Here is a 27814-nt window from a genome sequence, read left to right on the forward strand (position 1 = left end):
GTTTTCCCCTTTTACCACTGACCAGATCCACGAAGTACATTTGTTTGGTTGCACTTCTATTTTCAGATACTCATCTTTGATTCCACCCTCAGTCTATCAACCCCCCCCCCCCCCACTCCCCCTCCCCCTCAAACTCAACATATAGCATCCCGCCTCCTCTCTTATCTTTTTATTTATTTATTCTTAAACGAGGGATCATTCAAGCGTGAATATTGATACTTTCTTAAACGAGGGAACATTCAAATGTGAATATCAATACTTTCTTAAACGATGGAACATTCAAATGTGAATTTCAATACTTTCTTAAACGAGGGAACATTCAAACGTGAAAACTGATACTTTAATTCTTAAACGAGGGAACATTCAAACGTGAATATCAATACTTCCTTACACGAGGGAACAATCAAATGTGAATAGCTTAATATTATGACTAGATGTCTATAGTCATCAGAACATGTGACGGGATATCAAACAGAATTCATCCTTGATAAGATAGGATTTAAATTTTTTTTATTTTTTATTTTTATTTTTTTAAACTGATCTTGACTACCAGTTTTTTCTGTCCTGAAGAAAATCACAGACAGCGACCCCTCCCCCTCTCTATTACTCTGTCTGTCTGTCTGTCTTCCCCCAACAACCCGAAACGGATCTCCCTCTCTGCCTACCTCCGTGCTCGTGTTTGCAGGTACTATACTACTCTGTCATCTTGTATGACAAGAACAAAACACGGTGTATCGACTCACCACATTTCCTTGCATGCCCCCCCCCCCAGCCCCCTCCCACCCCCACCTCCCTTGAAAGACACGCTTGAAATTCTGCGCATTGTACGCATGCATTGATGTGTGTGTGTGTGTGTGTGTGTGTGTGTGTGTGTGTGTGTGTGTGTGAGAGAGAGAGAGAGAGAGAGAGAGAGAGAGAGAGAGAGGCTGTAAATCTTATCTGACGAATCCAAGATAAGTCATATCCCTTTTTTCGTTCAAGTCAGATCACCGCTGGAAAACACTTTCCGTTTTCAATCTCTGTTTTTATCTCTTACGTCAGGAATGACAACTCTACACGCACGGCTTTTCAACGTCCACCGATTCTTCCAATGAAAAAAACTGTCGGCTGTTGACTAAACAGTAAGTTTCTATGTTTGTTTGCTACTCAACACCCCTACCTGTGTGCGTGCGTGCGTGCGCGCGTGTGTGTGTGTGTGTGTGACTATCTGTGTGTGTCTGTGGGACTATCTGTGTGTCTGTCTGTTTGTGTGACTGACTGTGTGCCTGTCTGTCTGACCATCTGTGTGTCTGTCCGTCTGTGTGCGTATCTGTCTGTCTATGTGACTATCTGTGTGTCTGTGTGACTATCTATGTGTCTATGTGCCTATCTGTGTGTGTGTCTGTCTGTGTGACTATCTGTGTGTCTGTCTGTCTGTGTCACTGTGTGTCTGTCTGTGTTCCTATCTGTGTGTCTGTCTGTCTGTGTTCCTATCTGTGTGTCTGTCTATGTGACTCTCTGTGTCTGTCTGTGTGTCTGTCTATGTGACTATCTGTGTGTCTGTCTGTGTGCTTATCTGTGTGTCTGTCTGTGTTCCTATCTGTGTGTCTGTCTATGTGCCTATCTGTGTGTCTGTCTATGTGACTATCTGTGTGTCTGTCTGTCTGTGTGCCTATCTGTGTGTCTGTCTATGTGACTATCTGTGTGTCTGTCTGTGTGCCTATCTGTGTGTCTGTCTATATGACTATCTGTGTGTCTGTCTGTCTGTGTGCCTATCTGTGTGTCTGTCTATTTGACTATCTGTGTGTCTGTCTGTGTGCCTATCTGTGTGTCTGTCTGTCTGTGTGCCTATCTGTGTGTCTGTCTATGTGACTATCTGTGTGTCTGTGTGTCTGTCTATGTGACTATCTGTGTGTCTGTCTGTGTGTCTGTCTATGTGACTATCTGTGTGTCTGTCTGTCTGTGTGCCTATCTGTGTGTCTGTCTATGTGTCTATCTGTGTGTCTGTCTGTGTGCCTATCTGTGTGTCTATTTGACTATCTGTGTGTCTGTCTGTGTGCCTATCTGTGTGTCTGTCTGTGTGTGTGTCTGTCTATGTGCCTATCTGTGTGTCTGTCTGTGTGACTATCTGTGTGTCTGTTTGTGTGCCTATCTGTGTGTCTGTCTGTCTATGTGCCTATCTGTGTGTCTGTCTGTGTGACTATCTGTGTGTCTGTCTCTGTCGTGGATCTGTCCAGCACTGTACACTTCTTCCTTCCCTCATTTCTTCCTTCCTTCGTTTGATTAATAAAATGAATAAATGATTCACTAAGGATTCTTTTTTTTTTTTTTTCAAGTTTACAATTCTTGCAAGCTATCACTTTCTTTCTTTCATTGATTCTTCCTTCTTTCGTGCATTCTTTTTTTTCCATGCCGTTCAGTCTGTTTTTCCTTTATCCACTCTTCCTGCATGTTGTTCATTCTTCCTTTCTACCTTTTCCCTTCCCCTATAATCTATTCTTCCTCCTTTCGTTAATCCTTCCCTTCTGTCTGTCCGCTCTCCTTCCTCCTTCCATTCGTTCTTCCTTCCTTCCTTCCTTCACGAAGAGCGCCCAATGGCATCCATCAGTCGGCTCTACCCAGGTGGGTAAATGACTCTGTGTTTGTAAAGCGCTCAGAGTTTTGTCTCCGACCGAGGAGAGGCACTATGTATGATAGTCAGTCATGCCTGACTATGACCATCAGAACAGCAGAGGAGGCAACTGCTGTGCTGACTATCTAGGCTAGAATTTTTTTTTTTTTTTTTTTTTTTTTAATTGTGGAGAATGTCTTGCCCTTGAGTTGCATCCCCACTCTCTCGGCCAAGAGGTTTTTTTTTGGAGCTAAGTATCCATTTCATTCATCATTCATCCTTCACTTCTAACCTTTTCCCTTCCCTTCCACCTTTTCCTGCTAACCGTGTCCACCTGTTACGTCAGTATCAGTGCTGACTCCAGCTGTTGCCAAGGTCAGCATAATATCAAGCACTAGTGTCTGCATTGTGGTGTTTGTGTCCCAGCAGAAACTGGGAGGTCTGACCTGTACTGTAAACATATTATCACATGTCAGTGAAGGTGAATGCCCAGACAGGTTCTGTCACTTCTTTTTCTTGTTTGTTCAGACTCCGCTGCTGAGCTGAGGGGGGTTCGTTCATGTCATTTTACGCGGATCAGAAATAATGGATGTTTACAACAACAACAAAAACGAAACAAGTATTTCACGTAAATACAGGTTTTCATGTTGTGTAGAGCGGCCGGGTAATTTTGTTACGTGTGTCCCATTGAAGCTTACGTGACGGGTGAATTACAGTGATGTCCCTGATGAGCTGTTGCTGGCTCCCACCAGGAGACCTTCATGGCTGTTGCAGGTTGTCATCATGACGGACAGTGTGGGCGTCAGATAATGGCAATTATGTAAGCTTTCCACCAAACACACACCACTGACTCTTCTTCTTCTTCCCACCTCAACAGACACACACACACACACGCGCGCGCGCACACACACTGAGAAGGAAGGAAGGAAAGAAAGAAAGAAAGAAAGACAGACAGAAAGAAAGAAAGAACACACACACACACACACACACACACACACACACACACACACACATACACGGACGAACAGACCACCGAATCAACCTATGTGCACACTCACTGATACATGCACGCACACTGACACACACACACACACACACAGTGGCCGCAGCACAGATAACCGAATCGGTGTGCTTACACGAACTGACAGGTTGTACACGTGGAAAACACAACGCTTCAAATGTTTTTTGTTTAGTTTTTTCATTTATATTGTTTTTAAAACATTCAATACTGCGGAGAAATAATAAGATCCGCACAAAAAACGCCGTGGGTCAGATGACGAGGAAGGAGCACTACATAGCGGGACACCGCGCAGCGTGCGTAATTGTACAGCATGCAGTGTGAGCACGTGGTCCCGCCCCCTCTGTTTGCTGTGTGTGTCAGTCTCTCTCTCCCTCTCTCTCTCTTGGCTGCCTCTCTCTGTCTCTCTCTCTCTTGGCTGCCTCTCTCTCCCTCGTGTGTGTGTGTGTGGTTGTGCGTGTGTGTGTGTGTACGAACGGCAACCAGTGTGTACGGAGGATGAAGGGTTTGGATAGGGGGGGCGGGGGGTGGGGGGCGCGGGGGGGGGGGGGGGGGGGGGTTGGTTTTCTCGCGACGCGAGCCAACCCCAACACTCACTCAAGTGGAAACCTGACCAATGTCGGTCGCTCCCTCCACACTCCTCCCCCCCCCCCCCCCCCCCCTCGTAGCCTCCCCCCTCACCCCCCCGCCCCCACTCTCCTCCTCCCTCCCCAAGCCCTACCCAACCCTGGACACTCCCTCTCCCTCCCCTCACCCCCCACATCCCTCCCGTCTTCCCCCCCTCCCCTCCCCACCTCACTTCCGGGCGGTCAGTGGGAAAGGTCTGTATATAAACGGAACATCTCCTGGATCAGTCATACCAGTATCTCGCCTCCTGCAGTCCACTGTTTCGTCGGACGAAACAAACTTGTCCTGCTTCAACTATATTCAGTATTCAACAGCTGGACCACAGAAAGATATATATTTTTTTCAAAAGCTGCCGAGTTTCTTACATTGCTATATTTCTCTTCAACAAGACTTTCGTTCTCGTATCAAAGATCTGTGATATTTCGTCGAATTGTCAAGTCTTCTTCATACGACGCTGATATTATTCGTTTACTGTCGGTTTTGTATATGCAGAAAAAAGGGGGAGAAAATCCTGTGATATTTATTTTTGCTTCTTGCTCCAAAAGTGTGTGAGCACAATTCGTCAAGGCAGACTGTTGATACAGTTCGTGTGTTCCAACACTTGTTATTTGCTGTCACAGGAGCACACCGAACAATCAATTACTGATTTATTCACACGATCACTCTGTGGGTTGCTGATTTCTCTTCCAACGTTTCTAGTCGATTGCTAGGGATTTGTCAGTCTGTCTGCTGGTGTGTCCGCGGCAGACGGTTGGTGTGTGTGTTCGGGGAACAGCCACAGAGAGTGGACATTGTCCAAGGAGAAACACTCGTCAGTCAGCAGAGCTCTGTCCCTTGTTGAGAGAACAGCTTTTTTCTGGTAAGTGGAGTTTGTGTGTGTGTGTGCGTGTGTGTGTGTGTGTGTGTGTGTGTGTGTGTGTGTGTGTGTGTGTGTGTGTGTGTGTGTGTGTGTGTGTGTGTGTGTGTGTGTGTGTTCTTTAAGACCTATTCACATTGTGTAATTTTAGACAAAAAAATGTAATGGGGCAAGAACCTGAGTTGCGAATTCATGAGAAAAAAAAATCACCATGAATGTCCATGTTATGAATCCGAGGTTGCTTTTTTTTCTTCAGTGCTAGAATTACTGTTCCACCCCCTCTCTCTGCTGTTTCGGATGCAGTGGTGTACCCCCATGACACAAGGCCCACCTCCTCTCTCTGTCTGTCTGTCTCGGATGCAGTGGTGTACCCCCATGACACAAGGCATCAGTGACAGCTAATGCCATTTAAAAGTATCAGTCAGTCACTTTCTCTATTCATGTTTTGGGCTGTGACTGCCTGTAAATAAGTGAATCAATGATTAGAGAGGGGAGAGAGAGAGAGAGAGAGAGAGAGAGAGAGAGAGAGAGAGAGAGAGAGTGACACTTCAATGTCACTAGTCATGAAGTCCTTATGACATCAGGTAGTCAGTTTTTGAGGAAAATGTCTAATCTGCCTAATCACGCGGTTTGTAACTGTGAGTATTTTTTTTTTTTTTTTGCCTTATCTTCAAAGTCTCTGATATGAATTTTGCCATTAAGATTATCACCTCGTGATCTTCTGCTATTAACACGCTGAAGAGATTTTGTTTTCTTTTTGTAGTATCTTAAAAAAAAAAAATTCACACGTTTATTTCCCACATCACCGCAAGATCTACAATCACACATAAAATGAATTTCATCATCAACTGTGGAGTTACACAAAGGGTATGGAAAATGTGTGGAGGTACCTGACATAAACCGTCTTTTGCTGGCATTAAAGCCAAGTTCTTGATCTACTTTTACTGATGCAAGCGTTGTACGATACTAGTTGTTTGTAAAAGCAGTTTGCAGAGAAACTTTTAAAATAAATGGAATCGGCTGTACAGTATCCTTTCTTTCTGGGGTTTTGAAAAACGTTTGTTCATAACCCGAGACTACACTGTGACACGTCCGCACAATTGGAAAACAATTTTCTGGCAAAAAGTGTGGTTTTTTTCCATAAGAAGCCCAGTTTTGTTTTCCTTCCTTCCTTCCTTCCAGAGAGAGAGAGAGAGAGACAGAGGCAGAGACAGAGAGAGACAGAGAACAAATGGTTTACTGTGCAGAGGCTTTTTGCCTCTTGTGATGGGGTGGGAACAGACTAATCAGTCCTGTAATGATTTTATTGATTAAGAAATTATTGTCAGCGCAATATATCTTATTTCAAAAGCAACGGAGTATGGCTGCCTACGTGGCGGGGTAAAAAACGGTAATCCACGTAAAAGCCCACTCGTGTATATACGAGTGAATGTGGGAGTTGCAGACCACGGACGAAGAAGAAGATCATTTCAAACGCTTTATACATATAAAGACACAAGTCTCTCTCTCTCTCTCTCTCTGTGTTGGTGATGTTGTAGTTGTTTAGTTTTAAATAATGGTTTTTTTTTTTTTTCAAACCTGAAAATACCGTCACATTCTAGATTTAAATGTTTCCATACTTTCTCAGATCAGTGGAAAAAAGCAGAACCACCACCAGTAGCCGCAGCAGTGACTATCACGCACACACACACACACACATACAGAGTACACCGGCACACACACGCACGCACATGACACACACACACACATCGCACACACACACACGCACACGCACACACAACACCCTCACTGAGATAGGAAGCGGGTTCTTGTCAATATAAACCTTACCCAACCTCTTTTCTTATTCCGTTGTTCAGTGATGCTGCTAATGGGTTTGGTATTTCCCAAGGAAAGGGCAGCCAGGTGTGACAGACAAAACCAGCCAATCAGCGCTGACATTAGTCATTCTCTCGCGTTCAACTTCTGGAAACACATTACTTGCTTTTATAGCTGGGTCTGTAGCGTGATTGAACGGTGTCAAAATGACACCGGGCCATTCTATTCATTCAGTGACGAGACAGACGGGCACTGAAACCATGTTCAGAATCTGGTCTCAGTGCCGAACAGAAGGAATCACGCCATGAAACGTCCCATGCAATACCTTTGTGTTTGTAACGAGCCTGTGGATTAATTACAGCATTTCTTTTCATTCACAATCCGTGGCAACACTATCCATGAACGCGTATTCCTCAAAAGCGCTTTATAACCAGAAGTGAGCGCTCGTTCCCATTTCGTCTCTGACCAAACAGCTCTTCCAGTTGACAGCGCTGTTTAGTTCTCTCTTTGATCAGCCCGATAGGTGCACTGGGTCCTCTGAACTGAAGGCACACGAACAATCAGCATTTCAGTGAGCACTGACGTACTGGGATCATTCATTTCTGGTTTTGCTCCCCCGTTTCCTTTTCAAAAGATCATCACTTTGTTGTTGTTGTTGTTGTCAGTGACAAAGACATTAAAAAGAGTTATGGATCATTATTCAGACAAATGCTTATAACGAAGAAAGAAACTGAACACACACACACACACACACCCGGACACACACACACACACACCGACACACGCACACACACACACACACCCACACACACACACACAAACACACGCACACACACACACACACACACGAACATCGTCAGGTACACAATAGTGAAAAGACGTTAAACTGAAGGACAGAAAGAAAGAAAGAAAGAAAGAAATGATCACACACACACCCGCACACACACACACATACACACACACGTGCGCGCGCGCGCGCGGACGCACTTTTGGAAAAACCGCACAGCCTTGTACAATGACGTAATCAGGCAGCTGAGTGATTTTGGCAGGGAGACCAGGTGTAGACAGCGAACATGTGACCTGTAACTGTAGACTCGAGAGAGAGAGAGAGAGAGAGAGAGAGAGAGAGAGGGGGGGGGGTGAGAGAGAGAGAGAGGGGGGAGGGGGCGGTAAGAAAGAAAGAGAGAGACAGACAGAGAGAGAAGGGGGGGAGGGGACGGTAAGAGAGAGAAAGAGAACGAGAGAGAGAGAGAGAGAGGGGGGCGGTGAGAGAGAACGAGAGAAAGAGACAGACAGAGAGAGAGAGAGAGAGAGAGAGGGGGGGGGGGCGGTGAGAGAGAACGAGAGAAAGAGACACAGAGAGAGAGAGAGAGAGAGAGAGGGGGGCGGTGAGAGAGAACGAGAGAAAGAGACAGACAGAGAGAGAGAGAGAGAGAGAGAGAGAAAGAGAGAGAGAGAGAGGTGCAAATTGTTACAGCAGTGACATTAGGGGAGGTGTTGAGGTTACCAGAGTGTGAGAGAGAGAGAGCAACAATTTCCCCGTCTCTCGTGTGTGCATGGCAGGGTTTTCCCCCTTCACTGCGTGAAAGATCGACAGGCCTGGGATTTGTGTGTGTGTGTGTGTGTGTGTGTGTGTGTGGATGTGCCTGTGTGTGGGTGTGACGATGTATGTGTGTGTGTGTGTATGTGTGTGTGTGTGAGAGTGTGTGTGTGTGTTTGTGTGTTTGAGTGAGTGTGTGTGTGTGTGTGTGTGTGTGTGTGTGTATGTGCGCGTGTGTGTGTTTGTGTTCATTCACTCATTCTTTCTTCCTTTCTGTTCAATTTAACGTTTTTTCACTGTCAGTGACCTGACGAAGTGCGTGTGTGCGTGCGTGTGTGCGTGTGTGTGTGTGTGTGTGTGTGTGTGTGTGTAGGTGTGTGTGCGTACATGTGTGTGTGTGTTCATTTTTCTTTTTCTTTCTTTAGTTCAAATATCTGTGTTTACTTAGACTGAAACAGACGTGGGTGAATCAGTCTATTTATTATTTTTTTAAAACTATATTTTCAGCATATAACCTGAATTACACGTAATATGTCAGAGAATGAGACGTGGCAGGATGACGTTGTTTGGGGGCTGGTCTGTCAATACTTACCTTCTTTTCTCCAACCACTGACGGGCATTCAGCCTTCAAGTGGCCCCTCGCGATCGCTCGGGCTGTAAGGAATACGATTTATGATGTGTGTGTGTGTGTGTGTGTGTGTGTGTGTGTGTGTGTGACAATCAGAAGACAAGGAAGGCATTCCGTTTCACGTCCCGACACACACACACACAAATACAGGTGATTGCAGAATCAGAGAATTACGTGTCAGACCCCAAATCTCAATTCCACATAAATCACGAAGGCACAAGAACACACAGCATGACTGTACACGTGATTTTTAAAGGGGTAGACAGCTTATAGTTTCTTTTCCTTAATTCATTAAAAAAAACAAACCAGGAAGCATAATTCAATTCTCCAGATAACATTGTCTGTGTGATAGCTTATTCACGGACACACTTGTACGTCTTAATGTTCAATGATTGTGACGAAATGTCTGGGGTTTTAATTGATCTACTGTATGTGCCTATCGTCACGTTTTCTTAATAACCATGCTTTATGTACAAACGCATATATGACATTGAAAACCACGTCACACCCAAAGCACCCAGGACAACATGAAACAGAGAGAGGACTGTTCACATTACTGAACGTCAAGACAGACATTGCGCGCACTGTTAAAAGTGAACTCTGGACACACCAGGAAAAAGAACAACAATTTTCTTTGTGGAACACTGAAAACCTTTCTGTCAATAACAGCAGCAATGTTTGAACAGTGTTGCAACACAGTCCTTCGACCCCCTTGCCCCTCCACATCCTCCCCCACTCGCCTCACACACACACACACACACACACACACACACACACAGCGTAGCGTGTTGTCACTCTGACCAAAACTAAACCTGTCAACGCCCACCACCACCCCTACACGTCTCCCGCTTTTGAGAAAGAGTTCACACCTACTTACTTACCCCTCCCATCATCACCCCGCCCCCGCCCTCCTATCCCGCATCCCCCTCCCACCCACATTGAAGATAAATAATATCACTATTTTTAATCGTTGTGACTTGTGTAACACATTATCACTATGACCTGTGCAGCACATTGTCACTATGACCTATGAGCTATAACGCTTAATTCATGGCAGGGTTTCTTATTCAGGAATCTTTGTCTTAATGTACCAATTATTTTAGAACATATTTCTTTTACCATATGTTACATTTATTTGAATACTGAACCTGCCATATAATAATTCATAATGATTCAGCAGATGCATTTCTTGTTCTGATATTGTGTTTCTTAATATTCATGTCATTTTACAAAGTGTATGCGCGCGCGCGCGCGTGTGTGTGTGTGTGTGTGTGTGTTTGGAGGGTAAGGGGACTTGGGTGTGTGTGTGGGAAATGTGCCCGCTGTGTTGTGTTACTTGCTTGTGTGTTAGCTTTATGCATTGCTGTTTTATCTTATTGTTGAACATTTGTCATGTTGCGAGTGTGTTGGACTTGGCTGTTGGCTGAGATATTGTGACTGGTGAGTGACGAGCCTGTGGATGCACAATTTAATTTCCAAATGGATGAATACAGTTGTATTGTATTGTATTCTACTGTACTGCGTGACACATTATCACTGTGACATGCGTAACACAATATCACTATGAATTGTGCAACAGAACACAGTATCACCATGACTTGTGCAACAGAACAAGTTATTACCATGACTTGTGCAACAGAACACATTATCACCATGACTTGTGCAACAGAACACGTTATCACCATGACTTGTGCAACAGAACACGTTATGACTTGTGCAACAGAACACATTATCACCATGACTTGTGCAACAGAACACGTTATGACTTGTGCAACAGAACACGTTATCACCATGACGTGTGGAACAGAACACGTTATGACTTGTGCAACAGAACACGTTATGACTATGACTTGTGCAACAGAACACGTTATCACCATGACTTGTGCAACAGAACACGTTATCACCATGACTTGTGCAACAGAACACGTTATGACTTGTGCAACACAACACAGTATTGCTCGGCATGATTATTGTGTCCTCCAAGCCAATGATTAGGGGTGGGGGAAGTGGGGTGGGGGGAGGGGGTGTGGGGATACATGGTGTGTGTGTGTGGGGGGGGAGGTAGAGGGGGGGAAGGAAACAACGATGTGACATTTGGCGTGGATTGGTCACCAGTCGTGGGCCACTCCACACGGGGGACCAAGTGATTTCTGGAAGCCTGTCTGTCTGTCTGTCTGTCCGTCCGTCTATCGCTGTGCCCTCTCCTGGATTTATCTTGCTGTTGTGTTTTGTTGCTTCGTCTGTTTAAGGTGGGTAGTGATGATGATGATGATGATAATGATGATGGTGATGATATTAGTGACGATGTTGGAGATTATGATGATGGCTATCAAAGAAAACATAATGATGGTCAAAACGATGGTGACAACATGATGATGATTACGATAATGATGTTTTGCCGTTTTGAATGTCTGCTTTTATGACCTATGTTGTAAACAGAGAAGGCCATACATTATCATCAACACGAGCAGCAGTAGTAGTAGCAGTAGAGTAGTGGTACCGGTGGTGGGAGTATTGTTAGCAGTTGCAGAGTATGTGGTAGCAGTAGCAATAACAGTAACAGAAGTGGCGACCACCAAAGTGGTAGCAGTCTACATACGTGTTGGTAATAGAAGAATGCAGTAGTGGTAGAACAAAAACAACCAAGAGCAACGCACACATGCGAGCGCGTATTTTTGATCGAGAAATTTTGTTCATTTCTTTCTGTAAAAAACAAGCTTAAATATTTTCAGTTCGCTACGGTCGAAAAGAATACGAACGATGCGTGATTAAGTATCATCAAAATGAACTCAGTGATTTACCAACTGTATAGAATCGTGCGGTTTTTTTGCATGATTTATGCCATTGTTTTCTTTGGGTACTGAGTGGAATCTGATCTTATCCTGCCTAATTTGTCATTGTATTTTATCGGTGACGTTAGAGGGTGGGGTCTGGGTCTGAAATAACATCACGTGCAAAGACACGAAACTGAGGGAACAGTCTGGCCCCCTGTCTACAGCTGCACAAGCCGCCAATTAGTTTTCTGTGACTGGAACAAGAACCGAACGATTACTCGTCAATACACAAAGCTGCAAAACCCAGTTCCATCCAGATGACGACTGATGATTGCAAAAGACCCCAGGTAGCTCTACCATGTTGACGTGGAAACCCGACCTGTGCCGAATGCCAAAAGCAGCACACAACACCACGGTCAGAAAAAAAACCACGATCCAGTGACCAACGAGTCTGCAGCGTTTTCCGGAACAGGAAGTGACGTAGCATCCGGAAACGGGGGGTATTTTCCGCTTTATGGACCAGCCACCGATGGCGGTCCGGGATTGATGACGGACGCCACAGTGCCCCCACAGCTGATATTGATCAAGGCTATGGCTATGGGGGTTCCATAGCTTAAAAGAATTTATTAATCTCCCTCTCTCTCATATTCCCTCTCTCTCTCTTTCTATCTCTCTCTCTCACACACTCCTCCCCCACTCCCCTCCTCGGACCTCACTTTCCCACACTCCATCCTCCCCCACCCCATCTCGTGCTTGTTCATCCCCACAACTGCTGATTAATTCTGCATCATCATTCGCAGTACTGCCTGTCCGATCCACTTACGACATCCCTCATAACTCCCACAAAATGTCTGTCTCTCTGTCTCACACAATGTGGACGAAAACAGAAGGTAGAAGGCCAGCAAAACGTGCTGACGGGTGGGGAAGGCCCTTGTTAGAGGATCAAGTAGCAATCAGATCAGTCAAGAGTGCCGTATGAGCAGGGGGCGGGATATGGGGGTTGGGGGTTGGGGGTTGGGGTGAGGGGAGGGGGGGGGGGAATTCCGTCGCTATGGCTGCACGCGATAACGGCAATTTGCGGCATCTGAAAGCTGGTCGGTGTTTTGTTTTTTCAATCATTTTGTTCCTTCTTTCCGTTCCATCACCCATTCATCTTCTGCTGCTGTGTGTTTTGTGACTTGTTATGTGAGGTTGTTCTCTCTCTCTGAAGTCAATTCAAGATTTTATTTCATGATGGTAAATTGAATAAGTAACAATTGCTTCTTTTTTTTTTTTTTAATCATCGAACCATCAATGAAAAACCCCCAGAAAAGATATAACAGAGAGAGATAGAGAGAGAGAGTGAGAGCAACCTTATATAACTCTCTCTGTGTGTGTGTGGTTGGTTCATATGTGTACTGACTGTATATCACCAGCACTGTCATGAACACCGTCCTCGTGATACTATAATTACGCTGACAACTTTCATCACGACAGGTGTATTTCAAACCAAATGATGCCAGTCTAATGTCAGCCACATTCTGTAACAATGCCCTGACAGTTCTAAAAAAAGAAAAAAAAGAAAATAATAAAGAATTACTAATATAAGTATTGACGAAAACCGGAAGTCCTGGCTTCTTGAAGGGTCGGGCCCAGTTCCCTCCCTTGTCCATGCAGCCTGTAGGCTTATATTATCATATAATATCATGTTTCATGAGAAAGGAGTACGTTCACACTAACTCACAATAAACATAAATACGTTCTCTCTCTCTCTCTCACGTGTATTTTATAACGTGTGGTATATTGCTGTAGTATTAGTTTGACTTTGATTTTGTGCAATTAACGGTATATATGGTATGTTGCTGTGGTAATTAGTATGACTGCTATAATTCCAATATTTCAATGTACATGTGACACACCCCTTCAGTAAGGGGCTTTGGCCTTTATTTGAATAAAACATTTCGTTTCGTTTCGTTTCGTTTTTCGCTTCTATCTCTCTTTCTACTCTTTCTGCCTGTATGTTCACCTCTTTGCCTGTCCTGTTTGTTTGCCTATCTCTTCATCAATGTATCTGTCTGCATTCTTATCAATATATCAATCTGTCTACGTCAATGGAGGCAGACTTGACATTCAGTACGCTAACACCTCTGGTGTGGGTTGTACGAACAAATCCTAGCAGCGCTCAGTTTGCTTAGCTCGGAGAATTCCCGCTCCCCCCGAAGTCCTGTCTAATCATTGGGTAGACTTGGAAGAACATTCTTACCGCTAAAGCCGACTTGACGAAGTAAAGAGATCGCTTGTGCAACCCAGGCGACATACCCCCCTCCCCCCATATAAGCACGGCACGGGGATACGCTCCCCTTCCCCCCATCCTCCAACCCTTCCCCCACCTTGGGATCTTCCCAGGACGGTGTCTATCTCGTTGCAGTCCAGGAGGGAAGCACTAGTGTCAGGTAGAGGAGATCTCTGATCGATAACCCTCCATCCACAGCCATCACCAGGACTGCAGGACGCCAGACGTGATTCACTCCCCCCCCTCTCTTTCTCCCCCCCAAGCCCCGCACAGCGCCCCCTGTCCGCTAAGTCCATCGGCTTAACGCCGGATCACTGGTCTGTCCCTGGGCCACAGACCCCCCCACCCCCTTTCCTCCCCTCTCCTGTCCATTAATACGTCTGTCGTCTGCCTCCTCGTCAGATAGGTCTGACACACACCTGAGGGGGGAGGTGAGGAGGTGTAGGGAGAGAGAGAGAGAGAGAGAGAGAGAGAGAGAGAGAGAGAGAGAGAGAGACTGAAGCCTGTAAGAGAAAGGTAAAGGGGTTACTGTGAAGAACATCCGATCGACTGACCTCTTTAAAACACCAAAAACATCCCACGATAACAACGTGTTCTCCTTCACTGTCGTTATTCTCCTTTCTGTCTCCTTGTGGCCAGGTCCCGCCATCCCCTTCTCCAGTGCCCCCCTTCCCCCCACAGAAATGTCTGTCGTCATCACACGTCCACTGTCTGTCTGTGAACTATGTGTGGTGCATTCATTCATTTGCTGGGTGTAGTTATCGAGATTAAAAACATTTCTTGAGCCCCATGGGCTGGTGTAAACTAAGGTATCGCTGCCCCCATGAAATAATAAAAAAAAATGTTCGTTTGTTCTCTCTCATCTTCTGTCATCCCACTGACCACGGTTCTCCCTCTCTCTTTCTCTGTGCACGCGTGCGTGTGTGTGTTCGCATGCGTGCAAGTGTACAAGGAAGTGACCGTTTTTTGAAAGCTTGTCTCATTGTGCGTCTGAGTGTGTCATTTTCCCCTCCACCTCTCGCCACACCATTCAAATGAATAAGAGATTCCAATTTTCTCCGATTAGAAACTGTCCATCACAAACAGAATGAAAATAACTGACTCCCAACACTCATGCTACGAGAGACAATATATAAGCATCTTAAAAAAGAGAAAGAAAAAACCCAATAAAACCCCAACCCGTACTTTGCTTTCTAATACAGGTCGTTAGCACAATTTCAGAGTATCCCTACTTCATCTGCAAACATATCTCTCTCTCTCTCTCTCTCTCTCTCACACACACACGATTGGTTCCATCTCTAATTGACCCAGATCTTTTTGTGGGAGGAAATCGGATGGAGCTGATTTGCGGTGGTCGTTATGTAAGCCGGGCAAAACTGAAGAGGCTACACTTGCCACGTGACTGGTCCAATCTCCGTCAGTCTGCAACGTGACTGGTCCAATCTCCGTCAATCTGCAACGTGACTGGTCCAATTTCCGTCACTCTGCCACGTGACTGGTCCAATCTCCGTCACTTTGCCACGTGACTGGTTCAATCTCCGTCACTTTGCCACGTGACTGGTCCAATCCCCGTCACTTGGCCACGTGACTGGTCCAATCCCCGTCACTTTGCCACGTGACTGGTCCAATCCCCGTCAGTTTGTTTTGAAGGGACCAGAAGAGAGATGGGGCTATAGGGACTGTCTGTCCGTCTGTCTGTCACCACGTCTGTCTCTCCCTCCCCGCGACTATCTTTTCCCCAACCTCTGACCAACAACTTCTGTTTCTGGAAGTCTTCTCTAGCACAGCGTCTGTCTTGAGCCATTGTAGTTCTGATATTTGCTGTAACACACTCATTTAAGCTTCTTGTATTCTCTTTTTTTTATCTTTCTTTCTTTCTTTCTGTTTTTCCTCTCTTTCTTCCCCGCTTCTGTCTTCGTTGCCTCTTCTTCCATCATTTCTTTCTATCATTCTTCCTTTCTTTTCCAAAACCATCTCCCATTGAGAATACGGAGTTTTACAAGGAGAAATGCCTCATTTATAAGACTGTGTAATACTGCATTTCACCATACTATGTCACACTGTACCACACTGCATTGTAGTATAATAAATAGTAAACAGGGAATAAATATTAATGTATTTGGGACATGTTATTTTATTTCATTGATGATGAAGGACGATGATGACAATGATAATGATGATTCTATAGGGTCCATTTTAGGTTTGGGTCCACGTGACAATGCTGTAGTCATACGCTTTCTTTCATAACGGTATCCTAGCGGTAATCAGGCCCGAGAGATACAGGCACTTGCAGTGTTGGTCAAGAAATTAGAACAACACACCCAAAGACACATCCGTGAAGTGGATGAAACTGGACTGTGTTGTGCCAGTCTTCCCATTTAAGCCCAAAACACTCAATTGTGGGTAGGAGTCGGCCGCGGGCCGAAAAAACAAAAACAAACACACACACCCCGCCCTCCACTCCACTGGGAATCGAACCCGCATCCTCCCAGCCGTCAGTCAGTGCCGCTAACCACTCTGCCACGGCAGCTGACAAATAAATATCACAATGGCCGTGATAATGGCATAAAGTGAGAAAGGTTGTGTTTGATCACGATGCGTCAAACTGCCAATGATATCAATTATATTTATCATGAGAGAGAGAGAGAGGATGGGGGTGAGAGAGAGAGAGAGAAGAATGGGGGTGAAGAGGGGAGGGTGAAAGCTATTAACGAAATGAGTTGTGTCTCTCTGACCTGCAAGCAATCAGAGACAAATTGTTCCCGAGGGAACACCGCACACACGCACACGCACACACACGAGCACGTGCGTATTATTCAATGATGAATATTTCAGACTAAAACTTACACAATATATCCTGGTCATAGTGGCATACAGACAGAAGTGGAGAGCAGAGAGAGAGAGAGAGAGAGAGAGGTGAGTGGGTGGGGGAGAAAGACAGAGAGACACAGCGAGAAAGAGAGAGAGAGAGAGAGAGAGAGAGAGAGAGAGAGAGAGAAGGTTAGAAGTCACTATGTCAGTCAGTGGCCATCATGACTAAGCCCCCCAAAGGGGGTGACACACTGTTATGATCTCCATTCACTGGCGTCTAGTCATTTGGATGAGACGATAATCCGAGGTCCCGTGTGCAGCACGCGCACTTGGTGCACTGAAAAAAGAACCCGTGGCAACGAGAGTGTTGTCGTTTGGCAACGAGAGTGTTGTCTTTGGCAACGAGAGTGTTGTCTTTGGCAACGAGAGTGTTGTCTTTAGCAACGCGAGTGTTGGCAAAGTCCTGCAGAAGAAATCCACTCTGTCAGATAGACAAATATAATACGCATGCTCCCAAGGCCTGACAAGCGCGCAGGGTTATGTTGCTGTCAGGCATCAGCCAAGCAGATGTGGTGTAGCGCATATGGATTTCATGATGATGATTATGTGGATCACTTAATAACTTCCTGTCTTCAATCAGAGACCAAGCTCTAAACGCTTGACAGACACGGTGTCATTGGCACGACAGGCTGCCTACCTGGGTAAAGCCGACTGACGGCTGCCACTGGACACTCATCCTTCGTTTCCTGTGTCATTCAAGGAGGTTTCACACAGACACGTAACAGTTTTATCCGAGTGCAGTGACGCCCCTTTGAGAAACTGAAAGTGAAAGCATTCACTGTTAGCGGGGACAGAGGGTCACAGAACACGGTTTGTTGGGAGGGGCTGGTACCGGGCTTGGAAGGGTGGAGGTGGGTGTGGACGGTGGGGCCGGGAGGGTGAGTATGGGGGTAGGGATGATGATGTTGATGATGGTACGGTCCAGTGATTGGGACAGACACGTAAAGACCCTGACCTGATAACGTCACCACGCTGTTTTTTTTTTGGTGTGTGTGTGTGTGTGTGCGTGTGTGTGTTCTATAAAATTTAATCTAATTTTATTCTATTTTGCCCCTTGCATAGAAGATTTTTTTTTTCTTCAGCATTATCACCATAACATTTTGTACTACATTTTTTTATTTTTATCAATACAGCGAAAAGATAACTTACACGTTTGGTAATTTCAACACCTTTTATTGTATGGTAGCAGATTGCAAGGGTATTTCCAAATCATGAACTACGCTCTGGGGTTTGTGCCCTGGCCGTCCCATCTGCCAGCCTCCATCCATTGTTTTGTTTTGTTTTGACGTGTGTTTTCTTTTCGTCTAGAATATGCGTCCTATATCTCAGTAATCGGGGTATAGCGCATGTGGATTTCCCCGCCCAAAGCAGTGACTGGCAAAAGGTAAACGTCAGACGGAAGTTGTGTGAACAAAGGACAGGGTTTTGAAGAAGCGTCCTTTCAACAAGTGGTTCGGACAGTCCCCGTTTCTCTGGTGTCTTTTCTACAATTCCAGTGCTCTTGCTTCTAGTGCCTTTCACGTGGGTGGGACGTTTTCGTTATGAACGATGTTTTCCAAAATGAGGGACATGGGTGTTATGAGAATGTTGTGTCCAGTTTTCGTGATGTCCGAGGGGATCGGATGTAACGATTTTCACCCTAATCCCCCCCCACCCCCTCTCCCACATAGCCAACACACCATCTGCTGACCAGAAGTTCTCAATTAACCCCCTGGTGGTCAGAGCAATCAGAAACCCGACCGTCCACCTGACCAACACGACAGATGGTCAATGCTGGACTCTGGTTTCAGTCCCGTATACAATGGGAAACAAGAATGAAATCTATGGTGTTCTGTTCGCAGCAAAACTGTTATATCTAAAACTGTGATTTGGTTATCGGTTTAAATTGTGTATTGTGGTAAGCTTGAACAGACGCATTAATTTTCAGTCTGAACTGATAAAATAGTAGCAGTAGAGGTGGTGGTTGTGGTGGTACTATCATCACGGTAGTAGTATCATTGTTATTATTATTATTATTATCATGATCATTACTATTATTGTTATTGCCATTTATTTATATATTTGATTCTTTAATCATTCATTTGTGTTATAAACTCTCCTTGATTTACGGGCTTATCTATTATTGTAACCTACTTGTTTACATTTGAAGGTCGTTTTACGTTTTTAGTAATTTCTTATAATGAGTGTGAAATGGAGACTGATGGCGGGCGCGTGGATATTTGATGCAGCTCAGATTGTGTGCTTCAGAGCGTATGCAAATCAGCTGAATGGCTTATGTATGTCTATATTTGTACTATATAGGATTTAACTGTCTGCTACCACACCAAGCATCTCCTTTTAAGGACACTAAATTATCTTGTTGTGATAAAGAAAAATAAAACTGCACATTTTGCCGTTTTTACGTACATTCCCAATACGGCACGTTTCTCTTCCCGTGTCAACACTGGTCTGTGTTCATCTGTCTATCTATCTATCTACTATCCATCTCTGTCTGTCTGTCTTGTCTATTTCGCTACCTATCTATTATCTACCTATTTGTTTATCTAATCAATCTATCTCTTTCTATCTATTAACACACACACACTATAACACACAATCTTTTAATGGTGCACACGAAGCATATCAATTTTGGTCCTGAACAAACCACCACGGGAACCACGACAAGTTGTCTCCAGGCCAGAAGGGACCAGAAGTTGAGGACCATCAGCCGTCCCCGTGACGCCCCTCAGAACTGGCGGAACGACAATTGCTGTTCAGCTGTCTGTACACGTGGGGCCCTGTGTGCCTGTGTGTCCCTGTGGCTGTGATCAGGCGGCCATTTGGAGCAGTTGACATTTGTGTTGTGGAAAGCTCCCAGGACCACCCTGGCAGAGTGCAGTTTGAACTCACCGTGTGATTTAAAGGGTAATTGGGGAGCCGCCCACACGCACACCAAACTACGCTGTGTCACTCATGTGATAGGTCTATGTATGTATATATATTAGAAATGCCGTTGCTTTTTGTTTTTAGGAATCATGCAAGTCAGTCATAGTCTAGTAATGAACGTAGAACTTAAAACAACTGTAGAGAAAAATATTGTCTGAATAATGTTTACAAAAATGCACATATTCTTAATGCAATTGTTTTGGCAAGACCCTGTTCAATTAAAATTCACAAAAGATAAATTTAAATGATCGAACAAGTATATAATACTAATAGCACTATATAGCACACTGGTTGTTAGATGATGTATTACAGTTATCATGGAGGAGGAAATGCAGCTGCTGTCATTCTTGTTGATAGCCGAGGTTGCCGAAAATGCATCTTGTATCGTTTGTTCTGTCATACCCAGCATTCCTGTATTCTGAAAAAAAGCGAGAAACTTCGTATTTCCCAATCTGCGTATCTTGTGTGTAGAACTGGAATTCCAGCCAGTTGGTTTCTGTCCCTCTCGACTGTACAGGCAGTGTGGCAGGGATTGGCAGCTGTCGCCCGTTCTGTGGGATTAACCATGGGTTCTTTCCAGATTAAACGTTTTCAGTACCAAGCTGTTTGATTTGTCCTGCCTGTTGTACCGTACAGGGGACAGATGGGGAGGGTGTGTTGTGCTAAAGCCCCGGTCTGTGGCTGAGAGTGGAGAGGTGTGTGGTGCTGGAACCACGGTCTGTGGCTGAGAGTGGAGAGGTGTGTGGTGCTGGAACCACGGTCTGTGGCTGAGAGTGGAGAGGTGTGTGGTGCTGGAACCACGGTCTGTGGCTGAGAGTGGAGAGGTGTGTGGTGCTAGAACAACAGTTTGTGGGTGAGAGTGGAGAGGTGTGTGGTGCTAGAACAACAGTTTGTGGGTGAGAGTGGAGAGGTGTGTGGTGCTAGAACTACAGTTTGTGGGTGAGAGTGGAGAGGTGTGTGGTGCTAGAACTACAGTTTGTGGGTGAGAGTGGAGAGGTGTGTGGTGCTAGAACTACAGTTTGTGGCTGAGAGTGGAGAGGTGTGTGGTGCTAGAACTACAGTTTGTGGGTGAGAGTGGAGAGGTGTGTGGTGTGGTGCTGAAGGCATGGTCTCTGACTGAGAGTGGGGAGTCTGTCTAATAGACATAGAGGGATTTTGTTCAATGGTGACTGCTGACATTCTGTTACAGTATTTGTTTTCACAGTTGGATGTTATCGTTTAAAAGGTAGGAAAAGAGAGGAGTGCGCTGAATGGCCAGTTAGGGGACACCAGGTTGAAGGATGGTAGAATCTAAGATGAACATTTGAAATAAATGTTAAGCACAATTGAATAGAATTACTCAATGAACTTCGTAAAAAGAAAAGTCGTTAATTCAACGAGAGAAAGAACTGATCATGAATGTAAAAAGACAAAAAAATAACATCATCGTTCCTGGTGACTTGTGATGACACACTTTCGTGCAGGTAATGCTTCATTAGAACACAGTCATAAATTGCATGCTTCGTGTGGGACCCTGTGTGTTTACTTGGGAAACTTTGTCGACATCCGATGAACCAACCGTGGTCACAAACAACGTGAAGAGAACAATCACAACCACCTGCTGCTACACTTCGCGTCACTCAATGGCTCGTCAATGCCGCTTTCAATCAGCGCTGTTTGCGTGACGTCAGTGACGTCACTCCGTCATTGTTGTGGGCGTTGTGACGTCACTGCGTCCACGCGCCGGGCTGGGAATACTGTGAGGGGATTGGTCAGAGACACAAAGAGACCGGGAGGAGGAGGAAACATGGCAGTGGAGGGTGAAGGGGGGTGGGTGGGCGGAGAGACAGAGACAGAGACACAGAGAGAGAGGAGAGGGGAGAGAGGGGCCAGAGACACAGATAGAGAAACGATTGATAAAGAAAATAGATACACACACACACACACACACACACACACACACACAGAGAGAGAGAGAGAGAGAGAGAGAGAGAGAGAGAGCTCAGAATTCAAAACATACATTATTCAAGGATTAAGATTTTAGGCATGGCCTATTCTTGCAATCTGTCCTTGATAATGTACATCAGTCACAATAGCACACATATCTTCAATGGAAAGGGGAGAAAGAGAATTAAAAAAAAATTCTTCGTGCAGAATGACAGATATGATGAAGAACACACACACACACACACGCACAGAGGCTGACATATGGGTAGGAAAGAGACAGAGAGAGAGAGAGAGAGAGAGAGAGAGAGGGGGGGTCAGTCTTTATCATCATTATTTCATTTTATTTATTTCACTTGGCAGGACCAGATGGACAGAGAACAAAACAGGAGATGAGTGACCCTGGTAATAACCAGGCTGTCCGAGTCTCTCTCTCTCTCTGCTGAGTAGTCTTTTTCAACTCTTGTTCTGTCAGTCTGTCTGTCAGTCAGTCTCTCCCTCCACCCTCCTCAACCTCCCGCCCCTCTCTCTCATTACAGCAATATCTGCATACCCTATCATCTCCCCTCATGCGTATGAGGCTATGGACTGAAATGAACAAATCATCTCTCTCTCTCTCTCTCTCTCTCTCACACACACACACACACTCTTTTTCGCTTGATTGTTGTGATCGGCCAACGAACAACATTTGCTTGGCGTTTCATTGGTTTCTTCTTTCTTCGCTGCGTGCGTGCGTGCGTGCGTGCGTGCGCGTGTGTGTGTGTGTGTGTGTGTGTGTGTGTGTGTGTGTGTCCTTTGTTCTGTCGTGTTCATCCTTGTCAGCATTACTGTCATCTCCTGCCTTCATTCTTCTTCCCTTTCTTCTTTCCATTTCTCCTCCTCCTTCATCTCTTCTTTTGTTCCGATATTGTTTTCTTCCTGTCTTTCCCCCGCCTGCCTTCCTTCTGTCTATCTGTCACCACTGCCGACAGTTTGTGTGGATGTTATCAACATCTTATGTTGCTTCCTCATTACGGAATATTGTCATTGTATTTGTCATTTTCCCCGTGGGAAATGGACTTTGGACAATGGCTAATGGCCATAACAGTTCAAATAGCGCTGCTGATGATGCTGATGACAATAACGCTGACAGCGATGACAATTACACTGCTGAATGTGTTGTTGATGACAATGACCATGACGATGACGATGTTGACAACCACAAACACAATAATGAAATAAGGATTGCAATGATGATTCTGCCAATAACCACGATGATGATATTAACATGATGATGACATCAATATCACAACAATGATAATGATTACGACAATAATCACTGCAATAATGATGCCTAATAACCATGAAATGATGACACGAATGAAGACGATAACAATGACCAATAATGATGATGATGATGTGGACACTAAATGACCATGACACGAATGAAGACGATAACAATTACTACTAATGATGACGATGACGATGATGATGATGATGATGACACTAACCCTGACAATTGACACGGATGAAGACGATATCAATTACCACTTCTATTAATGATGATGATGATGATGATAATGAAGATGAAGACATCAACTCTGACCATTGACACGAATGAAGACGATAACAATTACAGCAACTATTACTAATGATGATGATGATGATAATGATGATGACACTAACTAACCACGACACGCTGTGCTTGCAGACAATGTCTCCACCCTGCCGATACCACGCCCCCAGCACCCCCTCCCCCAGAACGTGCAGTCTGCTGCTGGTGACCCTGCTGGTCCTGTCAACCCTGCTGACGCCCTGCTCCTCGCTGAGCCTGATGGACTCCATCAAGAAGAGCCTCCAGCAGCGCCGCAGGACGTGTGAGAACGACATGCAGGTGTCTGCCGTCTGCTTCCAGTGTGCCTCCCTGGACCCCACCCGCTTCTACGAGATCCACAACCCGTGCTGCGAGAAGCCCGGGCAGCTGAGGGATCTGTGCAGGGAGTGGTACACCGAGGAGCCCAAGAGGGGCCGCAGGGACGTGTGGTATTACTGAGCACTGGGCAGACCGGTGAACAGTGATAGGGACACGTACTCACACACACACCACGTCCTCAGTAACCGAGTCAACAAGTTAATTAAAGCAGTGTGGCGATGAACGGGACTAAGGGGAACACAGCGTCACACCAAATGATGGTCAGTCCTTCTCGTCACCCGGGCCACGGCTAGATAAAGACGGGGGAGCACATCCATGAACTGGTACAAAGGAACATGCCTGGAACGTAGTAACATAGAGTTTTGGTATGTAATAACTTAAGAGGTTTGGTATCTGACCGAAGATAGGTGCTTCAAAAAAAAAAAAAAAAAAAAAAAAATCAACATTGTAAATGAAGGGAAGATAGGTACACACTCAAGTGGCTAGTAATGGCTACTAAGAAACATATCCAGAAAATGATCAAACCAAAGGCAAACAAGAACAACATTCATGGGTGTGTAAAATAAATGGGTATTGAGGGCACTGTATTGAGGAAGACGTCCAGAGAATGGCTGATAATTCATACACAGGGCAGGATTAGGACCGCTTTCACAGGCCGGTAAATAACGGGGTACACAGGACACAAAACCAGAACCTCTCGCGGGAAGGGTTGTGGGACTTTGTTCCTGTGATCCATCTGTTTACAGGCTGCCGAGCAGGGCAGACCGTCAGGTTTCACGTTGTGTTTGTCCCTCACCTGTGCAGGGCGGCATTGCTGTTGTTGGTTCCCCACTGGGTGGTCCTCCGCCCCCCCTCCCCCCCACCCACGCCCCTCCATATACATCTGGTCTCAGTGAACGTGATATTTATGGACTGGTTAACTCACCCCCCCCGCTCCCCCCCAACAAGACAGGCACGGCTAGGATGTGTTAATGTCAGTCAGTGACTGGCCCGACCTGTGCTTCCTTAACCCCCTCCATCCCCTGGAGCCCTGTTCGGAACGCCTGACCTCTGTGTGGGGGCATGTTGCGTGCAAAGCTCTCAGGGTGGGTTAACCCATTGCGGTCTGTTTCTAGCCCCAGGCACTTACTTGCAGTTAGCTGATAGGTCCCTCTGCACAAAGAACGACCTTTTTTTGTTTTAACCATCCACCAGAGTCCCATATTGTCTGAACTCAGTTTCGCCTGACACTGTGAAAGTCGTTTCTTTATGGGCCCACCACAAGCCTGCAGCATGTGGAAAGGTCTTTCTTTTGTTCCGCTACTGAGCGTTCGGAATGAGTTAACTTTTTTTAAAAACCTGGTCCTGGTGTGAGATTGTTCCTTTATGTTCTCCTACCTTCAGCATGCTCTGTGAGTGGTCGCCCTTTGAGGTGTGATACAGCACGGGAGGGGCCAGGTCTTGGGTCACTTTACAGTCTACTGTGTCCTGCACGTTGGTGACCCCTACCCCAGCTACCCCCTGCCCTCTCCGCCTACCCCCAGACCCCTCCCCTCCGCCTCGTTCCCCCACCACGCGCAGGGTCAGACTCCAGTGACGGTGTTTTGTCATGGTGGTCATGGTGAATCTGGCGCACCCTTTTGTGGCCATGTCTGACTCGTTGTATTCCAAATCCATTCCAAGCTTTGTGTGATTCAGTTACTTTGTGTTCTCCGACACTGTAGAGGGTTGTAGATCTGCGAGAGAGAGGTTGACAGCATGATGGTCAACACGCGTGTCACGTGTCTGTGGTCTGAAAGGTGACAATCAAATGAAATCTGGACATTGGCAGGTGATAGCATTCTTCACTTTCCTTTGTTTGAGAGTGCTCCGTATAATGTCTCCAACAATTCTTTGTCATGACAATACAGATGACCCGAGAAAGGTAAAATTATGCAGACACATGTTTTTTTGTCAGAGGTTTGTCAGAATCAGCAGTCTGAGAGAGAGAGAGAGAGAGAGAGAGAGAGAGAGAGAGACATTGACAATGAAAATTTTTTTTATAGGCAAATAGCGTTTTACAGCTCTAGTGCCAAGGGGGATTATTCAGCTTATCTTAGCATGCGACGAAAAGAAAAAGAAAAAGAAAAACGAAAAATAAGGGGAAATAACAAGCAACTAAAGTACATATTCATAAACGCATAAACACTCATACATTCACACCCACGACATTAATACAACATATTCCATATTACTCATGCATAATGCTAAGTAATTCGAACATGTGACCATCCAGCTTTGCAGCCGAACATCGTTTTGGTTATTTACCAATCTAAATTCAGTTATGAATCTTATATTTTATTCTACATTATGTTTCTATCATGTTAAAACTATCTTTTGGTTAATCTTTTCCTTCTAATGTTATATGCCTCTACAATATATTTGGCGAGTGAAAATAGAATGCCTTCATTATCTGATGAAAGGATAGCTACTAGATCATGTCTCAACGCAAACGGATGTGAAAAGAATGTACACTTATTTCTAATAATATTATTGTATTCCTTACAGTGGAAAACAAAATGATCCTCATTTTCTAAATCCTGATGACACAACTGACTGAGAGAGAGAGAGAGAGAGAGAGAGAGAGAGAGAGAGAGAGAGAGGAAGTACTGCTGCATTCAGATCAGCTCCCTTTTCCAACTGTGTCCATCCATCACTAGTGCCATGCTCTGTTTTCTACAACACACTCAGATAATCGTTATGGTCCACGCCACGTCTCCTTATCGTGTGATCAATATTGTCCCTCAACATGTAAAATAAAATCGCCCATAACAACCATTTAAATGTAACTGAGAAGTTCATGTAACAAAAATTTTAAAACAACAACAAAGCAAAACAAAATTGGTTATGTGACTTTTCTAGTGTACAACAAAACTGTATCATTTACAGCAATTGTTAACAGCTCTCCAGAAACATTATGCATCTCTAAAATATTCTTTTTTTTCTCTCTATCTCTCTTTCTTCTTCTTCCCATCTGTCCTTCGCTGTCGAATTCAATAAAAAAAAAAAAAAAAAAAACAACCAAAAAAACACATCATCATTTGAACTCTCTGTTGTCATGAGAGCGACAGTAAACAGGGTTTCTGCAATCGTTACCTTTTGTCGAGAAAATGATTGTTGGTGGACAACATGAATGCATGACATGAAGGGTAGTGTGAAGGCAATGCACGAGCCATGACAGGACACGTGTGGTGTCATTCTTCTCAAGGAATGCACTCGGTGGATAGCAGTGGGTCCAATGACAGGAGACTTAACAGTGTGCTCTCATTTGCTGTCGTCTTTGTATGCTAGGTCTGATTTGTTGTCGTCATGTGTTATACACTTTTGGGGGATTGCCATACTGCTGTTTCTGTTGATACAGACTTATTTGTGCGATTATGGTGTGGTTATGTTGTTGCTGGGTTGTTTTTTTTATGAATGGGTTTTATGTAGTTTCTGCATTTTATTCATATCTGTTGTTGTTACGCATTCGGTTGTTGTCGGTACGGTGTGTGTGTGTGTGTGTGTGTGTGTGTGTGTGTGTGTGTGTGTGTGTGTGCACGCGACATTGTCCATCAAGACACTTTATGAACACTCACCGTTCCTTCAGCGTTTATAATGCGTTTGTCTCAAATACACACATGTTTATACATATATCTGCATATTCTTCTTCTTTGATGTGCCATGCATCACAACAAATTTTCACAGGTACGTTAGCGAAACCATCTACAAAATTTACCCCTACTCATATATACACATTATTGGAAATTACTTTCATTTGTTAGGTCCAGAAAAATGCGTTTTTAGTTTACAAAGTTTAAAATGTTGTCAATCTTTAAACATTTCCGTCTTAATTCCAACTCACTACACACACACACACACACACACACGCACACACACACACGCCCAAGAAATATACACACGCACTCTTTCTTTCTCCAATTCTCCACAAATAATGATGTTTAAAAAATATCTTCCATGGATTTGTACACTGTCAGCTCAATAAGATGGCAGTACTTAAAGCAGTTACACAGTATTTCGTTTTGTTCGTCTATTTGTTTATTCA

General features: G+C 44.9%; 1 protein-coding gene across 1 annotated transcript; it reads left to right on the forward strand.

Moving 5' to 3' along the window:
* The first annotated feature begins 4456 nt into the window (after positions 1-4456).
* LOC143281162 (uncharacterized) lies at positions 4457-26799 on the forward strand. The gene is made up of 2 exons (XM_076586186.1): positions 4457-5094; positions 23530-26799. The coding sequence occupies exon 2, from the start codon at positions 23533-23535 to the stop codon at positions 23869-23871; it is 339 nt and encodes a 112-aa protein (XP_076442301.1). The 5' UTR covers positions 4457-5094; positions 23530-23532; the 3' UTR covers positions 23872-26799.
* The last annotated feature ends 1015 nt before the right edge of the window (positions 26800-27814 follow it).

The sequence above is a fragment of the Babylonia areolata genome, chromosome 4 (assembly GCF_041734735.1).
Source record: "Babylonia areolata isolate BAREFJ2019XMU chromosome 4, ASM4173473v1, whole genome shotgun sequence".
Lineage (NCBI taxonomy): Eukaryota > Metazoa > Mollusca > Gastropoda > Neogastropoda > Buccinidae > Babylonia > Babylonia areolata.